Source organism: Phocoena sinus, chromosome 19 (genome assembly GCF_008692025.1).
Source record: "Phocoena sinus isolate mPhoSin1 chromosome 19, mPhoSin1.pri, whole genome shotgun sequence".
NCBI classification, from domain to species: domain Eukaryota; kingdom Metazoa; phylum Chordata; class Mammalia; order Artiodactyla; family Phocoenidae; genus Phocoena; species Phocoena sinus.
Window position 1 is genome coordinate 30,015,910 of NC_045781.1, and position 12,148 is coordinate 30,028,057.

General features: G+C 42.0%; 1 protein-coding gene across 2 annotated transcripts in view; it reads left to right on the top strand.

Annotated features, from left to right (window-relative positions):
- Window positions 1-2,037: 2,037 nt before the first annotated feature.
- LPCAT2 (lysophosphatidylcholine acyltransferase 2) overlaps window positions 2,038-12,148 on the top strand; it is a 66,702-nt gene continuing 56,591 nt past the window's right edge. Inside the window, exons 1-3 of one of the 2 annotated variants that reach the window (XM_032611820.1) lie at window positions 2,038-2,351; window positions 9,889-10,028; window positions 11,312-11,529. In XM_032611820.1, the coding sequence (XP_032467711.1) occupies window positions 2,181-2,351; window positions 9,889-10,028; window positions 11,312-11,529 (529 nt within the window). In that variant the 5' untranslated portion in view covers window positions 2,038-2,180. The remainder of the gene's footprint in view (window positions 2,352-9,888; window positions 10,029-11,311; window positions 11,530-12,148) is intronic. The other variant, XM_032611819.1, reaches the window with a different exon arrangement.

The window sequence follows — 12,148 nt, forward strand, 5'->3', positions numbered from 1 at the left end:
AAAAGTGATTTTCCCAGGATACCATAGATACTGGGTAACATCCTGACTCAAGGCCAAAGATGACCTAGAGAAGGCGCTTTAGCCGGAAGCTGAGTTATCTCCCTCAGCAGCATTAACCTTCACCTCCCCCAAAACCCTCTAAGTAAACTCAGCTAGGGGAGAAATGTATGTGCTTTCTAAACACAGCTTCTATTAATGGGTAAGCTCCTTACCTTCCTCTCCAGCAGATTGCCCATCTTTAATCCCTTCCTATATAGAAATTCTGGAGCTGCTACAGAACAGAAACTTAAGGCCTGGGGTTATTTCAGAGGCCCTTTCTGGCTCCGACAGACTATTACTTCAGGCCTCTCATGGTGGGGCTGGTAGGGAAGGGGATGATGAGTGCACAGGTCTCTCTGGAAGTGACCTTGGTGGAGTCCTCTTTTCTCCTGTGGCCTGCCTAATCGCTCCGGTCCTTGAGGGCTCTTGGAGAGACTGCCTTCTGTGCTAAAGAACCATAAGGGTCTGCCACCCTCAACTTGAAGACCCCAAAGCTGGGGCACTTTATATCCCGGCTGTAATATGTTGTTATTAAGGTTCTCTGTTAAATACTGAGAAAATTCAGCTGCTCCACCATGTAATACCTAAAAGGTGCCATTTCTTGAGTGCTTTTCTATGAACACTACACATGCATTATTTTACTTAATTGATACTACAGGATTGGCCAAAAAGTTCATTCGGGCTTTTCCATAGCGTGGTGTGGAAAAACCCAAGCAAACTTTTTGGCCAACCCAATACAATCCTATGGGGTAGGAATTAGTCTTCCCATTCTGAGATGAGTATGCAAGCTCAGAGAGGTTAAGTGAGTAGCTGAAGGCTGCATCTATCTGGTAGGGTTGGAAGATTCTGAGATTCTACAGTGGACACCTTGGAAGGAGCAGCCGTCCCAGGGCCCAGAGTCAGATTCTCATCATGCCTCCAGCCTGCTGTGAGGAGTTGACCAGTAAAGATAAATCATTCACCATCTCCAGCTGCCTCTCAGCCACTCAGGGCTTGATCAACTGATCTCAGGTCCTGGGAAAATCCTCCCCCTAACCCCCACCAACAAAGGTCCAGATAAGGCCCTTGAACTTCTTCAGGGTGAAGTGGAGCCACAGCCCAAGTCACTTCCCTTTTTGAGACCAGGTTCCTCATCTAGTGCAGAGGGCAGTGGTGGTTTTGTCATTTTCTAGTAATCGCAGCTTCAGTTTTCCTTTGGAGAACTATCTCCCCATTGTCAGTCCATATTTTGAGTGAAAGAGATTCCACTCCTGGTACCAATTTCTATATTAGTCAGGAGTCAGCGGTAACTGATAAATATCCCACCCAAACGGGTTTAAGCAAAACCAAAACGTACACCAGAAATCAAACCCACCCTGGATAATTAACCCTCTTACAGGAACAGCCCAGGGGTTGCTACTTGAATTGCTGGATTCAGGTGGTTTATGTGAGTTACATTTATCCCCGATTACGAAGGGGGCAGCGGAGGCTCATGGAGACAGTGATTTGACCAACGTCAAAGAGCCAGTAAAAGCGAAAGGAGGGGCTTCCCTGGTGGCGCAGTGGTCAAGAATCCACCTGCTAGTGTAGGGAACTATGGGTTCGAGCCCTGGTCCAGGAAGATCCCACATGCCGCGGAGCAACTATTGAGCCTGCGCGCCTAGAGCCCGTGCTCTGCAATGGGAGAAGCCACTGCGATGAGCAGCCCCCGCTCGCTGCAACTAAAGATAGCCCGTGGGCAGCAAGCAAGACTCAACGCACCCAAAAATAAATAAATAAATTTCTTTTAAAAAAAAAAAAAGCAAAAGGAAATCCAGGTCCGCCTGACCCTAAAGCAGAGAACTCAGCCTAAACTGTCTCTCATTGTGGGGTGCCTGCCTCTAAAGGAAAGACCTTCACCCCCAAGGAGGCTGAGCTATTAACCCCAAGAGGAAGAGCCGGACAACCTAAAAGGGTGGGGGGTGTGCTCAGGGGGTGGGGCCAGGGCCTGGGCGTGTTCAGAGCCGGAGGGGGCGGGGCGAGACCGGAGGGCGGGTAGGTAACTTTGGCGCCTGCGCAAAGACCCCGGACTCCTAAGCTGATCCCCCTCAAGCCTTGGCGGCAGCGGCAGCTCGCACGCGCCGCTTGGGTCTCTCCGCTCCTGTGAGGCGCCGGGCTCGGCCATGAACCGGTGCGCTGAGGCGGCGGCGGTGGCGGCCTCGGGACCCGGCGCGGGCGTCGGGAACGCGGGGCAGCGGCCGCCCAGAGTGCCCCGCCAGACGTCCTTCTTCCCGCCGCCCGTGCGCAACCCCTTCGTGCAGCAGACAAGGCTGGGCGCGGCGAGGCGCATCCAGGTGCGGGGCGAGGGTCTGACAGGGGACGCAGATTCAGGTGAGGGGCGTCTGACAGGGGACGCAGATCCAGGTGAGGGGCGTCTGACAGGGGACGCAGATCCAGGTGAGGGGCGTCTGACAGGGGACGCAGATCCAGGTGAGGGGCGTCTGACAGGGGACGCAGATTCAGGTGAGGGGCGTCTGACAGAGGACTAAGGTCCAGGGGAGGGACGTCTGACAGGGAACGCAGATTCAGGGGGGGGACGTGGGTCTGAGAGAGGAGGCAGTCTGAGGGGAGCTTGGGCCTGTCAGGGGAGGTTGTTGTCAGCGGGGAGTGGCTGAGTCTGGGAAGCAAGGCTCTGAGGAAGACAGGGGTGTGGATCTGAGAGGAGAGGGCTTTTGAAGAGGCCATGAGTCTACAGGGGACAGAGATGCGGGAGGGAGAATTGAGGGCCCTAGGAGGATGGTCTGGGGGCGTGTGTGAGAAAAGAAGAAGCAAAGAACAGGTGGGCCTTGGAGGAAGGTCCTAAACAGGAGGAGGCTGAGCAGGCGGGCCGTTGGCAGAGGAAACATTCCATTACGAGAAGAGGGAACGACTGTGGGAGAACTTCGACTTGAGTGTGTGAAAGTCTAGTGGGAGGTCATCGTAGCACAGGAGAGTGGGTTTGGGGAAGTTTTTGCTTTGCTGCAGGGAAGGAGAGGAGTCAGTCTGGGATGGGAAGAGTAAGGGAGAAGGCAGGGAACCCAGGTCTGGAATTAGAACAAGAAGAAAGGCTGGGATGCTCTGGCTGAGCAGGGGCATCAAGGACGGGAAATCACAGTCTAAGAAAAGGGATAATATGGGGCAGCTTAAGGTATTCAAGAGTTTTTGGTCCTGAGTCAGTTTTCACCCAAACACTTCTACGTTCAAGGATGAGAAGCAGCTCAGACTTTCTTTCTTTCTTAAAAACAGCTACATACAAAAAGGAAGTTCCCTGTCCTTGCCTTTTTCTTGTAAAACGCTGCATTTACCATTAGCACTTACACTCCCTCTTTGGACTTCCTGTTTGGTGAAGTTAGTGATCAGAGAACAAGATAGACTATGCAAGCTACGTTTGTCCTTTGTGTTCTGCATGGAAAAATGGTTTTAATATTTTCCTGTCCATCTCACCCATTTATTTACTTTGGATTTGAAATAGTGTAATTTTTGCACGGCATACTTGTGTGCCCTGAGACTGTTGTTCTCTACGATGGAAGCAGGTTAAGTGAATATCTTCAGGAAAAAACGCATGCGCACTTTTTGGCTAAGCAGTATGGGGTGGTGGTTAGAATAATGGTAGATGGGTGTCTGGTTGAAGAAAGATGTGAGAGAGGAAGAGGAAGATAGTGAATGTAGTAATACCTCTTTGTAAAGAAACTAAGTGTTTAAAAATTTGATCTTCATGTCTTTAAATGGATAGATATTCTCTTTATATCTTAAAACTTCTGAAATAATAAATACATTGACTATCATTCAAGGTTCCTTTTGGTCTGATTGAGTCAAATCGGTCATACTTAAATGAAAGTCACGTCCGTCTATTTGGCTTCATGTTTTGGAGAGAGGCTCAAAGTGGCATATTTATAAGTATTTATATTGTACCTGGAGTAAATTATTAAGTTTTTTGAGTTTTTGGGTTTTTTTTAATAGCATGTCTGCAACCATTTTGAGAGCACTTTCAAATAACCCTGCAAGAGTTGTAGGATGATGGAAAGATCACTAGTCTTAGTCAGAAAACCTGCTCAGGCCCTGCCATTTATTAGTTGTATAGCTTTGGCCAAGTCACTTAACCTCTCTGAACTTCACTTTCCTCATCTATTAAATTGGAATAATAATACATGGAAGAGGGATTAAAATTTAAGTGAGATAATGTGTGAAAGAATCTGGTATTGTTTGCTGATCTTAATATTGATAGTTATGCTCTTTGTTATCTACAATTGTATACTGCACTTAAAATTTACCACTTGGATTGGATAGAAATGAATATAGTCTCGATATTTTTTTAAAAATTTAAAATGCGGGCTTCCCTGGTGGCGCAGTGGTTGAGAGTCCGCCTGCCAATGCGGGGGACACGGGTTCGTGCCCCGGTCCAGGAAGATCCCACATGCCGCGGAGTGGCTGGGCCCATGAGCCATGGCCGCTGAGCCTGCGCGTCCGGAGCCTGTGCTCCGCAACGGGAGAGGCCACAACAGTGAGAGGCCCGCGTACCGGAAAAAAAAAAAAAAAATTTAAAATGCATGTAGACCAGAGATTCCAAGGTAGTTTCAATGGCTTGAACAGTCTGGGTAAAAGGAAAATTTAAATAGACATGATTGAAAAACAATGTTGTCTGTATTATCCAGTTTAAAAGATTGATATACTTGCATTTAAGTATGATTTGATATGATTAAATCAGACTAAATTTAATCCTAAATGATGATCAACGTCTTGCTTAAGGACTGTTGTGACTTTTGTGTCTCATTATAGGGCTTAGCTTTATTGCTCCCCTTCTCTTTTTTGACCGTTTAAGGGTCTGCTACACAATGGCATATAAAAAATTAGCCTAGCTTCTATTTCCTCAATAGAATATGGAATTAAAATGAGTGGTTGTAATTGTGGGGTCATTTACCATACCAAAAATATTTGTTGGATGCCTACTATGTGCCAGGCACACTGTTAATCCCCGGAGACATAGCAATGAACAAGAGAAATAAGGACCCTGCCTATTTAAAGCTTGTATTTCACTGAAAAAGTTAAACAAGCAAGTATAGAAATATACAATTCCATGTTTTAGTAAGTGCTATGAAGTAAGTCCAGAGAGGAAAATAATCCCAGTAGAGTGTTGAAAGAAGGCCTTCCTACAGAGATGACATATTACCAAATGGCAATATAATGGGTAATCCTTTTAATTTGACAGAGTTACTCAGAATTGATTTTGTCATCTTAATAATGTTTAAAGATTAAAATTTTAAATCAATTTTGTGTATATACTAGCAGCAAACAATTGCAAAATGAAATTAAATAATCTCATAATAGCAATAAAATGACCTGAAATACGTAGGAATATATTAACCAAAAGCATGTAAGACCACTACAATGAAAACAACAAAACACCATTGTGAGAAATTAATGAAGATTTACGTAAAATGAAGAGATATACCATGTTTATAAGTTTGAAGAATCGACATTATTAAGATGATAATTCCTCCCAAATTGATCTATAGATTCATTGAAATCTCAACAAAAATCCCAACAGGCTTTTTGTTTGTGTGGAAACTGACTAATTCTGAAATTTATATGGAAATGCAAAGGATCTATATTAGCCCAAAAAAAACTTGAAAAAGAAAAAGTTGGAGGACATACACTACCTTATGTCAAGAATTACTAGAAAGCTACAGCAATTAAGAGGGTAGGATCAACAGGACAGATGAATAGATCAATTGAACAGAATAGAGAGCCCACATGTATGTTCAATTGATTTTTGACAAAGTGGCCAAGAGAATTTATCGGGGAATGTGAAGTCTTTTCAAAAATTGGTTCTGGGGAATTCCCTGGCCGTCCAGTGTTTAGGACTCGGCGCTTTCATTGCTGGGGCCAGGGTTCAATCCCTGGTTGGGGAACTAAGATCCCGCAAGCCGCAGCACAGCCAAAAAAAAAAGGAGGGGGGATGGAATTGGTTCTGGAAAAAGTAGGTAAATCTATGGATAAAAATGAAACTTGACGGGCTTCCCCCCTGGTGGTGCAGTGGTTGGGGGTCCGCCTGCCGATGCGGGGGACGCAGGTTCGTGCCCCGGTCCGGGAGGATCCCACGTGCCGTGGAGCTGCTGGGCCCGTGAGCCATGGCCGCTGAGCCTGCGCGTCCGGAGCCTGTGCTCCGCAACGGGAGAGGCCACAACAGTGAGAGGCCCACATACGGCCAAAAAAAAAAAAAAAAGAAAAGAAACTTGATCCCTTCTGCACACTACACAGAAAGTAATTTAAGATGGATCATAGTCTTGAACATAAAAGCAAAACTCATATATCTTCTAGAAGAAGAAGAAAATATAAAATATCTTCATGATCTTGAGATAGGTAAAGATTTCTTAGAAAGGATGCAGAAGAGAACTAAACAGAAAATAAAAATTGATAAATTAGTCTTCATCAGAATTAAAATTCTTCTCATCAAAGGATACCATTAAAAAAATGAAAAGGCGGACTTCCCTGGTGCTCAGTGGTTAAGAATCCGCCTGCCAATGCAGGAGACACGGGTTTGAGCCCTGGTCCGGAAAGATCCCACATGCCGTGGAGCAACTAAGCCCGTGTGCCACAACTACTGAGCCTGCGCTCTAGAGCCCCTGAGCCACAACTATTGAGCCAGTGTGCCACAACTACTGAAGCCTGCGCACCTAGAGCCCATGCTCCACAACAAAGAGAAGCCACCACAATGAGAAGCCCGTGTACCACAATGAAGAGAAGCCCCAGCTCACCGCAACTAGGGAAAGCCCACACACAGCAACAAAGACCCAACACAGATGAAAATAAATAAATTAAATTAAAAAAAAATAAAATGAAAAGGCACGCCATGAAATGGGAGAAAATATTTTCAATACGTGTATTGAAAAAGGGCTTGTAAACAGAACATATCAAGAATGCCTACAAATTGATAAGAAAAGGACTAACTACCCAATAAAAATGGGCCAAAGACTCGAACAGTTAGGTTAAAGGGATGACCAATAAGCACATGAAAAAATGTGCTCACCATCATTGTTCATCAAGGAAATATGAATTAAAACCACAGTGAGATCTCATTTTACACCCACTAGAATGGCTACAAAGACTGACAACACTGAATGTTGATGAGGATGTGAAGCAACAGGAAATTTCATACTTTGTTGGTGGAGATATAAAATGATGCTACTTTGGAAAACAGTTTGGCATATCCTGGCCCAACAATTGAAATAAAAATGTATGTCCACATAGAGATTCAAATGAAAATGTATGTCCACATAGAGACTCAAACATCAATGTTTACTCATAATAGCTAAAAACTTATAATAGGCTAAATGTCCCTGAACAGATTAATGGATAGATTAAATGTGATATATTCATACAGTGGAATATTACTCTGCAATTAAAAAGACTATACTACTGATACATATGACAACATGGTTGAATCTCAAAAATATGAAGTGAAAGAAGCCAGACATAAAAGAGTACATACTGTGTGGTTTCATTTATATGAAAATATGGAACAGGCAAAAACTATAGTGAAAGAAAGACTGTCAGTGGTTGCTATACACTGAGGATATATTGACTGCAAAGAGGCACAAGGGGGGCTTCCCTGGTGGCGCAGTGATTGAGACTCCACCTGCCGATGCAGGGGACATGGGTTCATGCCCTGGTCTGGGAAGATCCCACATGCTGCGGAGCGGCTAGGCCCGTGAGCCATGGCTGCTGAGCCTGCGCGTCCGGAGCCTGTGCTCCGCAACGGGAGAGGCCACAACAGTGAGAGGCCCGCGTACCACAAAAAAAAAAACAAAAAAAAACCCCAAAGAGGCACAAGGGAACTTTTCTGGGTGATGGAAATGATCTATATCTTGATTATAGTGGTGTCTGCATAGGGTTATGCATTTGAAAACCTCATACTTAAAATAGGTGCATTTTATTTTATGTAAATTATGCCTTAGTAAAATTGATTTTTATAAAAGACTACAAACACCAATGTCAGCAAGGATGTACAGTAACTGAAATTCTCATTCACTACCAGTAACACTTTAAAATGATACAGCCACTTTGGAAAATTGTTTGGCCAGTTTCTTATAAAGTTAAACTACATCTATGACCCAGCAATTCCACTCCTAGGTATTTACCTAAGAGAAACGAAAGCAACTATTCCCAAAATGGCTTGTAGAATAATGTTTGTAGTGGCTGTATTCATAATAGCCTACAACTGGAAACAGCCCAAATGTTCATCAACAGGAGAATAGACAGATTGTCATATGGTCATATAGTAGAATAATACTCTGCAGTCAGAAAGAATGACTTACTGACATCGAAAGCAACATAGTTGAATTTCAAAAACATTATGTTAAGTGGAAGAAGTGAGACACACAAGAATGCATAATGTATGATTCCATTTATATGACACTCAAGAACATGCAAAACTAATAATATATGATGATAAACATCCAGCATTCGTTGCCTAAGAGGATAAGGATTGACTGAAAGAGGTATGAGGCAACTTTCTGAGTGGCAGATGTGTTCTGTATCTTGATTGTGGTGATGGTTACAAGAGTACACATTTATCAAAACTCATTGATTATACATTTAAGATCTGTATATTTCCTTGTATGTTTTGTTTTTTTTTTTTTTTGGTGGTACGCGGGCCTCTCACTGTTGCGGCCTCTCCCGTTGCGGAGCACAGGCTCCGGACGCACAGGCTCCAGACGCACAGGCTCAGTGGCCATGGCTCATGGGCCCAGCCGCTCCACGGCATGTGGGATCCTCCCGGACTGGGGCACGAACCCGCGTCCTCTGCATCGGCAGGCAGACTCTCAACCACTGCGCCACCAGGGAAGCCCTCTATGTAATTTTTAATTCAGTCATACACATGTACACATAATTTGATAGAGATCTGATAACTACAATATTTTTGGCATTTCTCATAAATTATTTGATGATGCTCAGATTCACATTATGGGCCAATAGAGACAAGAAGGGCAGCACTGTTTGAGTAGTGTAATTGGCTAAAAAAAAAAGAAGACAATTTGTGATGTGTAAGGATAGTTTATTTCACTTGAAAGACATAGGATTAAGAGCAAGAGCTTTATAACCACATTGGTTTCAAATCCTGGTTCTGCCACTCACTGTGTGATCTTAAGCAGTTTAACTTAATTCCCTCTGTGCCACTCCTTTCTTGTATGTAAAACAGCTTAAGGTTGTAAGACTCAGATAAGTTACTACATGCCAAGTGCTTAGAGTGTCTGGTACATAGTAAGCACTCAGTATTATTTGCTGTTCTTATTTATTTAGTTTTTATTCTTATTCTTATTTAGTTTTTATTATTTCTTGTATTTCCTCCCCCATCTCCTTATTGTTAGTTATAAAGGACTGGCAGGTATATAAAATAATACATTTACTTCTTCACACTCTAATGCCTTTACTAATATTCATCCTACTTATAGCTCTCAAAAAACTATTTCCCCCTCTTACCTTGCCAGCTTCTGCTTGCTTCTTAAAGCAAGACGTTTCAGCTTCAACTCCTCCAGGAAGCTTTCCCTGACTACTAAGTCCAACAAACCTTTTCTTTGTTCCCCCAGCAGCCCCTATTCACATTCATTGATATACAGATCAGGCAGTACTTGGTTTTCTTCCCTGTTTCTTTTGCTGCTTTGTAGGCTTTGTGAGGTCAGATACAATGTCTTATTTTCTTTGTGCTTAGATCTTTGTCTGGTATAGGGTAATGCCCAATTCATCTTTGAGTGAATGCATGAATAGCATAAGATTTTCCTCTTATGTATTTCTGTTTGATAACTACAGCATTAAAATAATGTCATCTGTTTTTTTAATCAAATTTGATTTCAGATTTTCTTTCTTGGAATTATCCTGCTTCCAATTCGTGCCCTGTTGCTGGCATTAATTTTATTACTGGCGTGGCCATTTGCTGCAATTTCAACAACATGCTGTCCTGAAAAGCTGACCCACCCAATAACTGGTTGGAAGAGGTAAGAAATAACTATGTCTAAATATTAGGAAAATCAAGATAAAGAAGAGTTTGTCAAAGTTTAGTCAGTGAACAACAATTATGACTCTGAATATAGGATATTTTGGAATATAGTTTTTACAGGCTGTGTCACTAAAAATAAAAAATAGGAGGTATAGAAATTCTGTGAAGGGATGAGCTCTTTATCTTTAAATAAATAGAGATCTCAACTCTAAACTACAGGGCAAGGAGAGATCGGTCATTTCCCTGTGCCCTCTGGAAAAGTTCTTTGGTTTTCTGTGTCTCACTTCTCCTTACCGTGAAATTAAAGTTAGAGAAACATCCTCAGGAGTTAGTTGCTTAATAGCGCCTCACTATATTATTATGTGAATTTTGAGAGAATTCTATAGGAAGCCCATTTTTTAAAGCTCCCACTGGATGTTTTATGGGAGACATTTTTCATGCAAAGCTATAATGCTTATTCACATACTGAGATGTCTGTCATGTGTTTGTACTTCCAGGGCTATTTTTTTGTTTCTCTACTCAACTGAGTTTATCAAGGACAGAGACTGGATCTTACTTGTCTTGTGTGTCCAACACAATTCCTGGCACAATTTGATGAATTAACTAATCTTTAATGACAGATTCTTTTTAAAGAGTAAACAATTCAATTTCTGGAATTGAAATTTCTTTGTTCCAGAGAAGTGAGATGGTAAATTTACTTCTTAAGATTCTTGATGATGTCTAAGGGCTATAATGATATAGGTAATAAGGCTTAACTTTTAAAATTTTATTCCTAAAATAATTCTGAGGACAATTTCCACATACCGGTTCTAAAAGTGTTTTAGGAGGTAGCAGCATCCTTGTTACACAAATATAGATTTCCAAGGTGACTCCTTTGAAGGACAGTACTGATTTGGATTTCTCAGTGGTGGATGCATGTTTAAGATTCATTCTTGTTACTTTATAGTCACAGAATAAAGGAGCCACTTATTAGCCACATGGCCTTGGGAAAATTACTTCTCTGGGACTCAGTTTTCATGTCTATAAAATGGGGATAATAATAAATGCTATCTATTTCATAAAATTGGGCTAAGGATTAAAGAAATTAATATGCATAAATTACTTAGAACAGTGCCTGGCAGAAAGAGCTCCACTGAAGTGTTAGCTATACTTCTTAGCTCGCGTTTTAAAATGAAGTGCTCCAGCTTGTCTTGGTTTTTGCATTGTGCTTTAGAGTAAAACCCTGCTGTTAGCTGTAGTTGGCAAAGCTAATTATGTCCTTTTTTGTATTTATTTCCAAAGGAAAATTACTCAGCCAGTCTTGAAGTTTCTAGGCCATGCCATGTTCTTTTCAATGGGATTTATAGTTACCATGAAAGGAAAGATTGCAAGTCCCGTGGAAGCACCAATTTTTGTTGTTGCCCCTCATTCAACGTTCTTTGATGGAATTGCCTGTGTTGTGGCTGGGTTACCTTCTATAGTATCTCGACATGAGAATGTGCAGGTGCCTCTGATTGGCAGTAAGTACTTTATAAGATAACAGAGATAAAATATTTTCATGTTCATGCTTTCAATTTAGAAAATCATGTATAGTTCTTTGGTAGACTTTTAAAAAACTTTAAAATAATAAAACACTTCAAACATATTTCCTTGCTTTTAATGAGGTACTATATCACAAGAATGAATTTATGAAAAAAGATTAAAGACTTCCCTATCTGTACCCTTATCATTCTTTTTAAGTCTAAACTCTGTCACTGCACCATCACCTCTTTCTGCTCCTAAATATGCCAAAAAGAACAGTTTTTAAATACCAAACATGGTAGATTTTTTGGAGAGAGAATTTAATCTAAGAATCTGTGAAAGCACTGGTTACATGCTATTTCAGTGAATTTCTCCTTAGGGTATTAGACTGATAAATAAATGTACTAAGTCTTTTCTCCTAACTCTGTTTTCTTCATTATTGTCCAGATCTCCATGAGGGACAAATGTGTAACTCTTTGAAAGTTATGATGTGGAACAATTAATGCTTCCTGCCATAAAAAATAATGAAGCAAGTGAAATGTTTTTCCCACCAGATGCTTTGCTCTCTCCCCAGGGGATTAGTCTCCAAGTAACTGCTACCAGTTGTCCCAAGGTTAT